This window comes from Balaenoptera borealis, assembly GCF_965194805.1.
Source record: "Balaenoptera borealis genome assembly, chromosome: 13".
NCBI classification, from domain to species: domain Eukaryota; kingdom Metazoa; phylum Chordata; class Mammalia; order Artiodactyla; family Balaenopteridae; genus Balaenoptera; species Balaenoptera borealis.
This window is the reverse complement of record NC_138870.1, coordinates 100892410-100908619: the sequence shown is the minus strand read 5'-3', so window position 1 is coordinate 100908619 and position 16210 is coordinate 100892410. Positions and strand designations below refer to the sequence as shown.

General features: G+C 47.1%; 1 protein-coding gene and 1 pseudogene across 3 annotated transcripts in view; both read right to left on the bottom strand.

Moving 5' to 3' along the window:
* Positions 1 to 970: 970 nt before the first annotated feature.
* PNPLA3 (patatin like domain 3, 1-acylglycerol-3-phosphate O-acyltransferase) overlaps positions 971 to 16210 on the bottom strand; it is a 29201-nt gene continuing 13961 nt past the window's right edge. For both annotated transcript variants that reach the window (XM_082350668.1, XM_082350667.1), the window contains 3 exons: positions 3680 to 3895; positions 2440 to 2572; positions 971 to 1441 (listed from right to left, as the gene is read on the bottom strand). In XM_082350668.1, coding sequence (XP_082206794.1) covers positions 1300 to 1441; positions 2440 to 2572; positions 3680 to 3895 — 491 coding nt within the window. In that variant the 3' untranslated portion in view covers positions 971 to 1299. The remainder of the gene's footprint in view (positions 1442 to 2439; positions 2573 to 3679; positions 3896 to 16210) is intronic.
* On the bottom strand, positions 13062 to 13901 carry LOC309609354 (kelch-like protein 7 pseudogene; annotated as a pseudogene). The gene has a single exon. The product of its transcript is annotated as a kelch-like protein 7 pseudogene (transcript).

Sequence of the window (16210 nt, the reverse complement as noted above, 5' to 3'; positions counted from 1 at the left end):
AGATTCTCAGGGTCAAATTTTCCCAGTTCCTGAGGATACAGCCGCGGGGTGAGTCTGAGGGAGGCTCCCGAGACGTAGCAGAACCCATTCTGAGCCTCTATGCCGTAGAACGGGGGTCCTGAGAGTCACCGGGTGACAGAAAGGTGTCCCCTTTGTCCCAGTGATCTCTCCGTGCGACTAAGGCACAAAATGGGCCGACCGTCCCAACAATCGCGTCCGACCGTGAGAGGTGACCCCGGAGCGTGCGACTGAGGCCCCAACCGTGCGACTGAGGCACCACGCGACTCGGGCAGAGAAAGAAAGAAAAGAGAGAGAGATTCCCGGGACCCACCGGGTGACTCACCATTTGGCGATTCCCTGAAACGTGAAAAGGCACTCCTGGGATGGCTCAGAGGCAACACTTAGGCTCCTGTAAGTCAATCTGGACCGAGAAGAAGGTGAAAGTAACAGAGAAGAGAGGCTGAGGAATCAGCCTTGTAGTCCTGCCAGGAAGGCGGCGGCCCAGGGGAGGGGGCTCGGTGTTCTGCTTGAACCAGTGTGTGCCTCACGGTGCATGGAAGTTGTCTTGCTGGGGGCAGACGCTCTAACAGCCTGGTCCGTTCCGTGACCCCCTTATCCTTTCACGGGCGTCTTCAAGCGGCAGGCGCCCTGATGGCTTTTAAATGCCTGACCTGTGCCCGCACGATACCAATCGGCCTAGTCCTCAGTCGGGAGGAAGACAGAGGGATCCTCACCCATCTGGGCGGCAGTTACTGGGGCGAAGTGAGCTGTGGAGACTTCGGAACACACCAGGATGTGGCCCTGGCCAGAGTTCCTCTGTTGCTTCCACGGCAGCTTGCCTGTTCACAGAGGGTCCCAAGGAATGAGGAGAGGAGGTGGGGGAGGAGATCCTCCCGGAGATGTCCCCGTACAGGCCACCAAAATGTCGTGGTCCGCACGTGGGTTGGAAGAAGAATTTCCAGACACGAAGTATCTTGGAAAAGAGTGAGTTTATTGCAAACAAAGAGCAGAGTTGGTGAGGGGCGCTGCAAATCCAGCGGGCCCGCTTCCTGATGGACCAGGGAGAGCCGACCCCCTTTGTGGGCTAGTGGCCGACTTTTACAGACTCAAGACAAAGAAAATTCCTGCTGGCAGGATGGCATCAGGTGATTGGTCAGGGTGCTGCGAGGTTGCTACATGGTGAATATCTTACCTACTATGGAGTCCGGTTTAGACTAGGAGAGCCCTAGTCTAGCCTAGACTATGGCTGTCCGGTTTAGATTAGGAGAGCCCATGGCAACAGTTGCTATGGGGGCTTGGTTAATTCCAGAGTTTTTGTCCCGTGTCCTGGACGTAGGGCTCCACAGGGGGCAGACGCATCATCACTCGAGAACAAACCCGGGAGGTCGCCCAGCACAGCCACTGGATGTCTCTGGGCATGTCTGGAAGCCACATCACCAGTCTGCAGGAATGAAACAGAGAGACACCCACGTCGTATGAGCAGGAACACAAACCAAAACAAAAAGTACAAAATCAAACCCTAACCAAAGGCACACATCTTACAACAATACCATCGTCCAGGTAAACTGCCAGGGTCACTTCTAACCCCGATGTGATAAATTCCCGAAGACAAGACAACCTAAAAGCCCAAAGGAAAATTAGGCCATTTTTTGATTTGGGAACGCTCAAGGGACTTACGTGGAAATAACAGGAAAAGACCTTGGTTTTCCAGGATCCTACTCCTCTGTGGCAACATGGCCACCGATGCAGAGCAGCTTGCGGTCGAGAACCACCCCCTGCGCCCAGGTCTCCTGGGCTTGGCCACGTGCAAACGCAGCAGAGGGAGCCGCCAAGGAGGCCTGACCACTGCCCTCCAGACTCCCAACACCCAGGACATGAAAAGGACCCCACATCCCGGGCTTTGGGAAATGCCAGAGCAGCCCTCAACCCAGGGCAAGGCCGTGCGGGAACGAACGGGTGGCTGATTTGGCAGGCTGGGGAAGGGCTCTGGGGAGGATGACCAAAGCTGGAGAACTGAGCTGGATTTTGAAGGACGGTTGGGACTTTAAAAGATGGACTGAGGGACATGTTGACTAACTCGCTAAAAAGAAAGCAAACACCCGAGTAAATCAGAAGAAAACTGAGGGAAAACAAACGCCCAGGAATCCAGCAGGCATCCCAGCGTTGGCCTCAGACCCCCTCAACCTGCCAGGAATAAAATCCCAAAATAGAAGTGCAGACCTACAAGAAGTGACAAACCTGTAACAGCAACGAGAAAGGAGGAGGGGTGGGTAGGGGCTTTGCCAACGAGGCACCTTTCCAGCGTGTTCCACGCTGACCGTGAGCTCCACCCCGATGTATAAGGAGCCAGGCCCCAGGCCGAGGGCCTTCCAGGGCTTCTGTCACTTAATCCTCGCCCCATTTCCATGAGGAAGCCACAAAGCCACGTGAAGCGCTCACCTCTGGACCACAGCAATCACAGCCTCCACCGGCAGCGTGAAAGGCAGCACCACGTAGGACATGACCTTAATTGGTAAGAAGTTGCGCATCTTGCTTATGTACCCATCTTGGTTTCTAATTGCTTCCCTCAGGGCTGAAAAATACAATTCGGAGATCTGTCTCTCACCAGTGTAAAAACCAAACCACCTTCCCCGGGTGGTGCTTGGAATTTCTGTGAAAGATACAAATCCTGGCAGCCAAAGAATCAGAAGTGTCCACAAATGAGATCAGGTGGGGAATGTGCTCAAGTAGCCCTTGGATCGCCTGCAGGGTACGGAGTCCCTTTTAAAGACCCTCTTTTAAACTGACTATTTTTGGAGGCATACACAAATTTCTCAAAGTGCCCCTGGCCCCAGTTTTATGAGCTCGTCTTTGCACCTGCAGCTGGATTCCATCTCTTCTGCCTGGAACCCCCTAGCCTTCTATTTCCCCTTTGTAATGACCTCACGATGCCTCAAATCACATTAATCTGAGCAGCTGCTGGTTAGTGCAACTCCTGGGGTGTTGGTGCCTCAGGGGCAAGAAACGGCATCCCATTCGTCTTTGATTTATTCTATTCTATTCTGGCCACGTCCTGCGGCGTGTGGGATCTTAGTTCCCCGACCAGGGATTGAACCCTAACCCCCTGCATTGGAAGCTTGGAGTCTTAACCACTGGACCACCAGGGAAATCCCTGTCCCGTTCATCTTTGAATTTCCCCAAATGCCCAACTGGAAGCTGGACGGTGCATTCATCTATCCATTAAATAATCGATGACATGATAAAATAACCAGATTCAGTGAAGGTTCAAAACTGTGATTCTGTGGGGAGGGAGAAATTAGGAGGGGCTCCTCGAGAGAGAAAAGGCTTTGAGATGGGAGGACAGGCAGAGAACGGCGTTCTCAAAGAACAGGCCACCCCCGGGGGTTGCCTGGACTTTAGGAGCAGAGAGCACAGCCAGTTAACACAAAACTCAGCTGGAGGTTGTTAGGTTGTTTTCCTCTGGCCAGGACCCCATGGGAAGGGAGACTGGGCAAGGACCCAGGGGTATGGGAGGCCCGTGCTGGACGGTGCGGGTCCCGACGGGCCTGCCCTGGTCGCTCCGCCCCATCTCTTCCCACGCGGAGGCATGACCTTCCTCCACAACACACAGGGAAGCCACCCTTTCTGCCTCATGAAGGGTCACAGAGAGCCTCTGCCGTCCCGCCCCCAGAGCCGGCACCTATGGTGAGCTTGGGCGACAGGGTCTCCAGGATGCTCTCGTCCCAGGGCAGGATGCTGAGGTGCGGGTGGTCCAGCAGCTTGTCTCCCTTGGGCCTCACCTCCCCGGTGGCCATGCCCGGGGAAGGCTGCAGGCGCCCGTGCTCCCAGGGGGCCTCGAGGACTTCCGACTCTGCTGAGGATGCACTCAGGCACAGAGGGGGCCTGTCACAGATGCCTGCGAAGGGCACAGAAACAAACCTGTCAGGCAATTTCGGGTGGCGGGGTCATTACTCACACACACACACCTGCCCACCAAATTAGAGGGAAGCTGCAGGCCTGTTATTAGTACAAGGCGGAGATCAACGAGGGCAGGCAGTCCTAGCAGGGAGAAAGGAGTGGGGGGCTTTGATGCCGGATGGATGTGACGAGGGCGCCTGGCTCCATCACTCACCAGCTGTGTGGGCTCTGGAGCCACGTGTGGATTCTTGATGTTCAAAGTTAAGGGTTATAACTAATTTATAGTAACGGAACCACTGGCTAAGCCAGCGGTCCAGGCCCTGCAGCAGCCATTCAACTGCTACCATTATCATCATCTCTGCTTTTCAGCTGAGGAATCAGAAGCACAGAGAGGTTAAGAGATTTGTCCAAAGCCACACAGCCAATACGTGGCACAGCGAGAATCGAACCGAGACGTGATGTCAAAGATGGCACCATTCCATCACACGGCCTTGAAAGAAGCATTAGGTCAAGGGGTTTGTGCAAGCCCTTCCTAGGTGCCGGGGCTCAGGAGCCGATACCAGTGGGTGGTTCCTGCTCACACACTGGGTGGGGACAGCAAGACAGGTAGTTTCGGATGCCCACGCCTGCCTTGGCTCACCTCTTGCTTCCAACCTCAGATTAAAAGACCAGGGGCTGGACCTCCCTGGTGGTGCAGTGGTTAAGAATCCACCTGCCAAGGCAGGGGACACGGGTTCGAGCCCTGGTCTGGGAAGATCCCACATGCCGCAGAGCAACGAAGCCCGTGCGCCACAACTACTGAGCCTGAGCTCTGGAGCCCGTGCGCCACAACTACTGAGCAAGCATGCTGCAACTACTGAAGCCCGCGCGCCTAGAGCCCGTGCTTCGCAACAAGAGAAGCCACCGCAATAAGAAGCCCGCGCACCGCAACGAAGAGTAGCCCCCGCTCGCCGCAAGTAGAGAAAGCCCACGCACAGCAACGAAGACCCATCGCAGCCAAAAATAAATGAATAAATAAAAGAGGATGCAAGAAGAAGAATTCACACAAAAAAGACCAGGGGCTGTCCCTGGATGCCCACACCTTGCTCCCAAGTTATGCTCCCCTGGATCTTTCTGGCCTCTTTTAGACCCAGAGCTCACACCCTGGGACTTACTTTCCCTTAGGCATGTTTCAGAGAATCTGTTCCCAGAGGACACCTGGCCCAGCCCCACGCGTCCTCTGCAGGACCCCGAGGAGGCCAGCCTGGCCGAGGGAGGACCTCGCTTAGATCATTAAACCCAAACCCAGCACCGATGCTGCAAGCGCCCAGCCGCGTGCCAGTCTTTAGAATTGCTAAGAATCACCCGGCGTCATTTAATCCAAATGTCTTTTGCTAGAGATGTGGAAACGGAGGCCCAGAGAGGGGAGGTGGCTTGCCCAAAGTCACCTAGTAACTTCTACAGGGTCCATCACTGTTATTTATTCCCAGGCTGCTCCCAAATTTCATCCCCAGTCCAGACTGCTTTCCAGAACCTCGGACTCTGACATCACTGTGCTTCTTGCACAACCACCCAAATATGCCCCGGGGCACCGCTTCCCTGCAGAACCCTCGCCCTCCTGAGGGCCCGAACACTGAGCAGAGCCCCTCTCCCCCGGTCCCGGCTGCAGGAGCCAGAGGCCAGGACTTCATGCCTAAGTCTTCCTCCTCCAGAACCTCTGGTTGGTTGCCTCCAAGTCCTTTCCCTCGCGCCCCTTCCACCACCCTTGCTGCCGTGACCCCGGCCAAGCCCACGGCGGCCTCCTTGACCTCCTGGATGCTGCTCTCACCCCCTCTGCACTGTGGCCGGCGGGGGGGCCTTCCAAAGCTCCCTCTGACTGCCCTCACTCCCACTTCGGCAGCCCTCCGTGGCTCCCTATTGCTGTGGGATGCAGACCCTTTCACCACGTCCATGAGGCCCAACCTTGTCCCTCCACTTTTCATTTACTGCCATTCCTGCCCCTCTCCTTTCTGTCCATCTCTCTGGGTGCCCCACGCCCGCCACTCCACTTACACACGCCTTCTTTGCACCTCAGGCTCATGTCCCCCATGCCTAGAATGCTCCTATTCACCCTCAAAGTGTCAACATGGATTCACATCCTCCTGAAGCCCTGCTTTTCCCCGCCTTGCAGATCCCCTCGCTCCCCGTGTGATCCTACAGCATCCTGTATCTTCCTGCCAGCGCACTGAGCACACCGTCAGCCTTCTCATTACATATCTGTCGCCGACCATGTTGCAGCAAGAATAGAAATGAAGTTTTCCCTCTCCTGTGAACAAGGAAAATAAAGGGAACAGTGTGAACAGGCTAGAGTAAAAGAATCATAACCTGGCCTGAAAGAGTTAAATCACTCCTAGTTTTTGTTTTTTAACTGTTACTAATCTGTAGTTTCTGTAACTAGATCTGTACTTGACAAAGCTAACCTATTACTCTTTGACATTATGTGAATTACATCCTGGACTCCCTTGTAGCAAATCACCCCTTGCAGCATTTGCATTTCAGAAAAAAGGTCACAGGCCGATAACCCAGAGACAAACGGACCCAATTACCGGGCTGCCTGACATGACGCCTGCTGTGACTGTTTTGAAATAATGCGGGAAGAAGAAGAATGCAATACCTTCACTACTTTGATCCTTATCATATACCCCGGCCTGCAAGCCCCACATATAAAATCTTCTCCAATTCCCAAAGGAGGGGGAGACACAGTTCTTGAGGCCCTAGGCTGCCGTGTCTTCCCTTTTGCCTGGCAGAAAAATAAAGCCATCTCTCTCTTCCTCCAAAATCTCTTGTCTCCGTATTTCCGTTCATCCTCGGTGCACAGAGAAGCCGAGATTTCGGCAACAAAATGCGGGCCCGTCCGGGATCTGCTCGCGGGCAGGCAGCCCCGCAGGGCCCCTCGGCTTGATCGAAAGCTCGGTATCTCTCTCCACACCAGCCTCCTTCGGGAAAGCGGAGGGTTGGAGGATTTCTCTGAGGCCAGATCACCAGGGACTCCCTGCCGCAGGGCTGTGCCCCGATCACACCTGGCCTGCCTACTCGGCGGTGGAACTCTGAGGCTGCGGCGGAGACGGGGGAGAGGCTGACCTAGCAGCGGCCGAGGCTCCTTTTGCCTTGAGGACACCTTCTGTTCTCTTGCCTGCACCGGCCTGCACTTCCACTCCGAGAAAACACTGAATACTGGAGGATCAGAAAGAGGGCGTACAGAAGTCACAACGCACTACGGTGAGCCTCCCGGAGGGCACTCCCTGACCTTTGACCGTCCCCTTACAGGAACTTCGGTTCCAATCTGGGGATCTCCCTGCAAAGGGAAATCCTGATGTGCAATTCTCCCTGCAAAGGGAGATTCTGATGTAAGGTGCCACTTTGGGGCAACGGTTCAGGTCAAGTGGGACTCAGAAGTCACGTCTGGGCGGGTCTCCGCCATATGTTTCTCCTTTTTCTTTTTGAGCATCCATTTGCTGTTTCTTTTTATGGTTTATGTTTTACGTGTGACTTCCAGCTGACGAGGTGAAGGTTTATGTTTTGATTTGAGCGCACTGACATCTAACTTCTGTTACCAACTGCTCGAGCCAAAATGGGAAGCGCTTCCTCTAAGGTTCCACCCCGACCTGGGAACCCTTAGGGAAAATTTTAAATGACTGGTGGACCTATAGCTAGGATCCAATGACAAAGAAATGGGTCTCCTACGACTAGATCTTTATTGCCACAGGATGGGAAAAATGGACTGAGGTTCCCTTATGTTCAGGACTTTACGCCCCTTTTATTATAATCCTGCTCTAGGTGGTTCCATAATCAAAAGCCTGAGGAATCAGAAAAAGAAAAACAATCCGCTCTCCTGACATTCTAAATGATCCTCTTCTAACTTCTCCCAACTCTCAGAGGATGGGGGGGGGGTGGCGGGGGGGGGACCAAGCTTCCCCCAGTCCTGCAAGTTCCCTCACGCCTTCAGATTCTCTGGATCAAACTAAGACCCCACCTCCCCAGAGGGACAGTCCCTGCGGGGACATTTTCTCAGCCAGTCTGCCCCTGTTATCAGAGCCAATTTGAGCACCATCTGGTTTTAGCTGTGAGACCATGACCACAGAAAGAGAAAGATGATGACAGTATGGCCACAATATTCTTTAGACTCTGGAGAAAATTGGTTAAAATAAAACTTTTCTTAAAATTGCAAAACAAGTTCTTTTTGCATGTGCAATTAGAAAAAGCTAGCTTGTTAAAATACTCTTCTTCAAAATTCTGACCCTGAGAGAACAAAAGTGTGCCTAGGAGAAAGCTTGAAGTTAACTCTTATCATGTCCTTGAGCTACAAACACAGCCCACTTTGCCTGAGACTTCAGCCTTGGGTTAATTAGTAGAAATTCAGGCCAAGAAAAAAAAAAAAAAGGAGGCAAAGAGACATTTTAAACCTCAAGTGGAAACTCTGAGATCTCTGTCTGTTAATTGTGTATGTCGCAGTATGTGTTTTTGTCTTTGTATAATATTGCTGAGGTTAATTTGTAAATGAGCTCTATTTAATTGGCTTAAAAGAAAAGTAAGTGCTTACAAATCAAACAATTCTAAGTACAAGAAAGGGCTTCCCTGGTGGTGCAGTGGTTAAGAATCCACCTGCCAATGCAGGGGACACATGTTCGACCCCTGGTCCGGGAAGATCCCACATGCCGTGGAGCAACTAAGCCCGAGCACCACAACTACTGAGCCTGCGCTCTAGAGCCTGCAAGCCACAACTACTGAGCCCGCATGCCTGGAGCCTGTGCTCCGCAACAAGAGAAGCCACCGCAATGAGAAGCCCACGCACCGCAACGAAGAGTAGTCCCCGCTCGACCCAACTAGAGAAAGCCTGCACACAGCAATGAAGACCCAACGCAGCCAAAAATAAAATAAATAAATAAAATATATAGATAAATACAAGAAAAATTAATTTCAGGGTTACGTGACCTGGGAAATATTCAATATTAAACTAACACCTGGTATTAATGTTTAAGTTTGTTGATCTAATTAATATAGACATGTCTTTAGGGCCATCAACATTAAGTATAATACTTTTATTGTGCCTAGGTTTAATATAAACTAATAAAGAAAAACTAATAAACTAAGATCTTATATCTGTTACAAATTTGTCAGCAATGAGAATAACTCGATGTGAAGAAACTTTTAAGAAAAAAAATTGCAAGTGAGATAAGAGCTTTGGGTGAACTTTTTAGGAATACTTATGTTTTAGGAATATTTACTTAAGAATGATCTCTCCAGATATTTGACAATTTGAAAATTTAGAGTTGTGCTAAATTAAGTTAAAGGATGGAAGTTTGTTAAGTAACTAGGCCATTTCCAAATAAAATAAGATACTGAAACATTAATTACTGAACATTGGCTTCCTTTTACAGAGAAACAAAAGGTTTAGAACTATTAATAAATGTGTTTGGTGCCACACTGAGATACTTTCTATAAAAAAGCACATTCTTCAAAAATCATTATTTGGATGTACGTTCACCAATCTACAGAGTGCTGCTATAAAGGACAGTTCATGGTTGCTTAAGGAAAGTAGGATGTGTGTTTTTAGTAAAGAAGGTATGAGGAATGGAATTGCATTTTATTAAGGGAAAAGGAAGTAGGTCTGACTTACAGGTGGCTGTTTTCTGAATGGGAAAAAAAGTGATGGATACAGAAAGTGATAAAAAAAAGTTTGTGGAAAGTGGACCCTGAGAAAAGAGTTTTATGCATGGTACAAGTTTTCTTAAGATGTTGAACTGCTTTGGATGACAGATTTTAAGCTTCTTTACCTTTTAAGTGATCAGTTCGATATTGCCTTTAAAATCTTTTATTGTTACTTTGGCTAAGTGCACAACTATTGTTTCACAGTGACTATGATCTTATCTGACTGAGTGTTCTAAACCCTTTTGATTTTTTTGATACAACTTCCCAAATCAAATTGTAATGAAGTTTCTTTGACCTCTAGCTAACTTTGGGGTGCTTCAAAGGGCCCCTGAAACATCCCAAAGAGAGATATTACACTAATTAGGTTCATTTGGTATGCTAAAAGTACATGGGAAGTATTGTCAAATGTGTAATAAATCTTCTTAGGTTATATTGTATGGTAATCACTACTAATATAGATATTCTAGAAATTATATGGAGTTTCAAAAAAATTCTGATATGTCCTGGTAAAATGTTATCAGTCACAATTCTATTTATTATCTTAAGTGTCATATGTCACAACAGTAACCAAGTTACCTTGTTAATTACATTGTAATCAGATTTTAAACTTGCCTTAAGTCTTTTATCATTATAGACACAGTTTCACTCTGATGCCTTTGCAAAAATGCTTCCTCTTCAGGAAGTTTTATAAAAAGGACTTTTGGATAAATAAAAGTTTCTGACTTTCAGACTATAATGCTAAACTGAATATAAAGAAGCTCTTCTCCTCAAGCTACTTATGGTTGACAGCAATTTGGTAATGTACACCTGTGCGTAAAATTAAAACATTTATCTTTTCACTCTGCTCTCTCCAGAGACTGGAAACTCTTAGGTCCCCATCACCTTTATCAGATAAATTAGGAAGGCTACCTCACTAACAGGTACAGAAATCGCAAGGTATTTTCAGGACCTTGAAAAGGGAGGAATTCACCTAGGTCTGGTAAGCGAATTCTGTGACAAGCCCTTGGTGTGACTTTCCTGAGAGGTCTTTTAAAAGGTCAGTCTGAGACTCCTTATAAAAGTTTCCACAAGCAAAAAGCCTATATGATCAATTACAGTTATATAAATCATCAGGCCAAGTTTATTGAGACCAGACTGAAATTTGGTTCTCTCTCTCTGTTAAGAGAACAAAGTTTTCTTGGAATGCTGCTTTAATAACAGACCATGTAAATTTCTTTGCCTTTAAGTGATTTATATTTGCTTTTAAAATCTTTTGTTACTTTGGTAAAGTAAATAAATATTATTTCACAATGATCTATGAAGATCATGGCACCCATAGATAAAGTTCATTCTGCTTCTACAAAAATTACCCCCTCATTGCCAGACTTTTGCCATCCTGATGTCCTTAAAACATGATAACAGCCTACTCCTAAATCAGGGAATTTAAAATGGGTAAACAATAGCTGTCAGTCAAACAGTCAGGGCTATGGAAAATCCAAGACGGCTGCCTGGCTTTTTCCAGCTCCCTGACAAAGCTCATTTTTTATTTGATGGGATAAAGCCTTCCCTGGCTGCAGGGTTAATGCCCTCACAATGAAGAAAAAAAATTATGTTTTACTGAATATTAAATTCTAGTTTTGTTAATTAAGGTCTGTGTTTACCAAGACTCACTTCCCAGACAGTTCCTTGCTGTTATGTTATATTGTTAAGAAGTTTAATTGAATTATTAAAGGACACTCTAAGTTTGTTTCTAAAGCTTATCTCAGTAATCTATCTTTGGAAGAAGATCAGATGCCCCACGACCTACAACCAGGGGATTATACATACTGGAAAAGACATAATTTAAAGGACTATCTCCAAACTGAATGGAAGGACCCTTATCAGGTGCTCTTTTTTTTTTTTTTTTTAGTTGTACAGACAATTTTATTAAGTGGCATTTTACAGAGGGTTTGGAACTTAGCCTGCAAGTCAAGAAAAATTAATACATGAAAAAAAAATGTGGCAAAAAATGTGCTCCAGGCGCATCAAACAAACCTTTTTCTTTAAGAAAAAAAATGTGATCACAGTACACTACTTGGCTAAATTATTTTAAAAAGGAAACACAGTGCTTGCTTCAGCAGCACATATACTAAAATTGGAATGATACAGAGATTAGCATGGCCCCTGCGCAAGGATGACACGCAAATTCACGAAGCGTTCCATATTTTTACTAAAAATAGAACTACCATACGACCCAGCAATCCCACCACTGGGCATACACCCCTAGAAAACCACAATCCAAAAAGAGTTATGCACCACAATGTTCACTGCAGCTCCATCCACAACAGCCAGGACATGGAAGCAACCCAAGTGTCCTTTGACAGATGAATGGACAAAGAAGATGTGGCACATGTATACAATGGAACACCACTCAGCCATAAAAAGAAACGAAACTGAGCCACCTGCAGTGAGGTGGATGGACCCAGAGTCCGCCACATAGAGAGTGAAACAAGTCAGAAAGAGAAAAACAAACACCGTATGCCAACACATATACATGGAATCCAAAAAAAAAAAAAAAAAAAAAGGTTCTGAAGAACCCAGGTGCAGGACAGGAACAAAGACACAGACGTAGAGAATGGACCCGAGGACATGGGGAGGGGGAAGAGTAAGCTGGGACAAAGTGAGAGAGTGGCATGGACATATATACACCATCAAATGCAAAACAGACAGCCAGTGGGAAGAAGCCGCACAGCACAGGGAGATCAGCTCGGCGCCTTGTGACCACCTAGAGGGGTGGGATAGGGAGGGTGGGAGGGAGACACAAGAGGGAGGAAACATGGGGATATATGTGTATGTATAGCTGACTCACCCTGCCACAAAGCAGAAACCAACACACCATTGCAAAGCAACTACACTCCAACAAAGATGTCAAAAATACATAAATAAATAAAATAAAATATTTTTAAAAAATAAATAAATAAAAAGGAAAAACAAAGTGAATGAAAGTTATTGTACACAAAAGGAGACAAAGCATAAGTAATTTTTTAACTTCTATCACACATGTTCCTATAAAAACTTCTCTCACACATGTTCCTATCACACATGTTCCCTTAGCTGAGGCTAAGTTCCCTCCTGATAGACAGTTGAGAACCCCAAGAGAGAATTATCCAGAAGAGCAATGTCTTGAGTGTTTCTCCCTGGCTACCGAGTCTGATCCATTCTGAAGGGTTTTTTTTTAAAGAAATTCACGTTCTTTTATTTATTTATTTATGACTGTGCTGAGTCTTCGCTTCTGTGCGAGGGCTCTCTCCAGTTACGGCAAGCGGGGACCACCCCTCATCGCGGTGCGCGGGCCTCTCACCATCGCGGCCTCTCTTGTTGCGGAGCACAGGCTCCAGAAACGCAGGCTCAGCAATTGTGGCTCACGGGCCCAGGTGCTCCGCGGCATGTGGGATCCTCCCAGACCAGGGCTCGAACCCGTGTCCCCTGCATTGGCAGGCAGATTCTCAACCACTGCGCCACCAGGGAAGCCCCTGAAGGGTTTTAAGCCCATGAGAAACTGGCTACACGATAAGTTATAAATGGATATTAAGGCAACTTACTTACGACCATCTTAAGGCATTCAGGATTGTCTTGAATAAGTGGTTCAGCTTGTACTGTTTTACTTAAGAAATTCTTTGATAAAAGAGGAAACCTGACTTTAGCAAGGATGTCAACCATAAATGGCTGGCCATTAGGTTCATCATATTTCAACCACCTGACTGCAGCATCATAAACCTGATCCCCTGCCCTCACACTCAAGAGTGTCCTGCTTGAGGAGATGTGTAACTCGCTTGACATCAAGTTGTAGAAACTCATCAGTTTTATAAACTTCAGGAAAATGCTGATGAATAAAGTCATCTGCAGTTGCTTTCAATTCAGGACAGTCTAGACACTCTGCTAGCACAGTTATACCAAGACAATTTGAAGCATCAACTTGCTCTTTCAGAAAATCAGCACATTTTCTTCACAGGTTCAATCTGGTACTGGTTTGCTGCATCTAACAAAGACTGAACGTTGTTGCTATTCACAGAAATTCTAGTGGTATAAACGAATTCCACCAGTTGTTCAATGTCAGGTTCAGCATCTCTGAGTTCCACTTCAAAGGACTTCGATTCAAGCATGTTAGTTGTGAACATTAAGTTAAAAAAATGACTGGCTGCAGCAAGGACAGCACGATGAGCAGGTACCTTTCTTTCCTGGACCATAAGGGTCGCATCACACAATGTTTTCTCTGGATTTATGTAGCTTGTCAACAAGGTGCTGCCATCAGTCCCTCCCAGCGTGATTTCAAGTTGACCCTGGGTACCAAGCCCTGGGTAGACTGTAGATCCAACTACAGTTGGATGGTGGATTTAAATCATTGTCTCCGCATGTTATTCATGATGCCCATGAAGCCCGCCAACAGTTCAGCTTCCTCTCGAGCAGCAAGTTTCTTCTCGGTCTTCTTCCTGCTGCTCTTCTCCACCCCGAGGCTGCCATCCTCCATCAGCGCGGTTCACGCACGGGGCTCACTGGGCCGGGCGGGGGGGTTGCACGCTCCCGACATGCGGGGCCTTCTGTGTACCAAACACCGAGGCTGGGACTGCGGTTGCAGAGCCCTGCTCCCAAACTGCGCAGCCACTGCGGTAGGACAAGGCCTGGCAGCCCCCTCAGAAGCACGCGGGGAGGTGACGTCTGCGCGCCAGGCACTCTTAACTAGCTCATACACAGTAAAACCAAAGGGAATTAACTTCCACTCACCAAGGGCCCCTGCACTGGACTGGCCTATAGAGAGGACGGCTGACCTCTAAATCACCTTAAAACAACGCTCAAACAGAGGAGAAACTACACTCACACCAGGATGAGAAAAAGACAACATCAGAAGTAGACAGCTTCCCCAAGATCCTGGACCTGACTCATATGCTCATTTATAGTGTTCTCTTGACTTCTTGGACCTTTGCATATGAATCACATGTTTTTCTATCATAGGCACGATCCTATGCTAGTTTTAAAAATCAATCCAATTGTTGGGTTTGCGGCCAATTACCTATGTCTAGTACTTCTGGGTTACCTGAGTGGATTTCTCCGCTCCAAGGCTCTAATTGGTTGACTCTTAGGAGATTTATCTTAAAAGGAAAATTATAGTCATGTTCAGGCCACTATTGATATTACTAGATGAGATCCCCTCACCTGACCAATTAATAATACCTGCTCTGACCCTGACCATAGATATGAATTTTCCTCTATTACTCAAAGTTCAATCAGGACAAGCAAAAATTTCAGCCAAGGAATAAAACCTCCCACAATTATAGGATGGATTTATGTAATTAACACCAGGCTATGGTAATTTAAAGTTAAAGGCTCCTCTATGCTGGGAACAGTTAAATCATACTAAGGATAATCAGTCTAGTAACACTAGGAAACTGGGCTGAGTACCTTATGGACAATGCCAATATATAATTTCCCTGAAAAATAGGGATTGGTACAGAACAGACTAAGGCAGATGACCTGGGATATACTGGGCTGCACCTAATGGAAGTTCTTGGCTTAATTCTTACTTATGACTTTATTAATACTGCCAGCTATGTTATTTGTATTTTTCCTATTTCAAAAAAAAAATTGTTTCTTACATTACCAAATGTGTGACTGAGCCTCCGATAAAATGATTATAGTTCCATATGAGATCAATGATTACAATAGTCTAACTCTAGATATGAGAAGAAGCAACAAGAGGGAATATTGTCCTGGACCATAAGAGACTAGGAAGACAGGTGGTCCAGAGACTTTTGGATACTAGTAAAGGTCTAGTCCAGTAATAGCACATGGAGTGGCCTATCAGCAAAATCTTCGCCAGACCTGGGAATGAGTGTTCCTAGCACCATGGGACAAAATGGTCATGAAATGCCCCAAACCATGGTTGAAATTATGACCATAAAGGGGCCCTGCCGACTGAAAACTGACACTTGCCATCTGCTTCTACAAGGATTAAATCATGAGCTGCTGTAGCTAGTGACCTTCAACACCCCCTACAAGGAGTTCAGGGTGGAGAGCTGAAATGAGGCTCTCTGTGCTCTGGGAAAAACTGACAGGACAGGCCTTCGGATAGTTAAATACTTTCAGGAGAAGATTTTACGAGCCCCATTTCTTGCATCTTCTCATACCTAGAGAAACACTGACATCATGAACGGTGACACTATGGTGTGATTTTAGGCAAGTCCTTTTATTGCTAAGAACTTGAGTTCTCTGAGCTGTGTTAGATTTGGGATGCCACCAGCCATTCTCAAAACAACGTCTGCTGACAGCTGGTAACTGCAACCTTACTTCTTAAAGGTCTCCTCTTGTAACTACTACACTTTTAGACGACAAAATTGCTTTAGATCATATGTTAACAAAAAGAGAAAACACATGTAGTGACCAATAGCTCCTGTTATTTATATATTAATACCACATCAAAGGTTAAAACCTACTTTGATGAAACTAGATAACCAGCTACCTGGCTACAAGTCTCCCCAGAGTGCCAGGCCTAGACTGGGTTTCAGGCTTATTCTCCTAAAAAGAAATGAGATCTATTTTGTCTATTAACATTTAGGTTGTCACGCCTCCAAATACTTCTAATGGGGTCTGTTACACCTACATCAATCACACTGGGCTAATAGAAGAGGACATA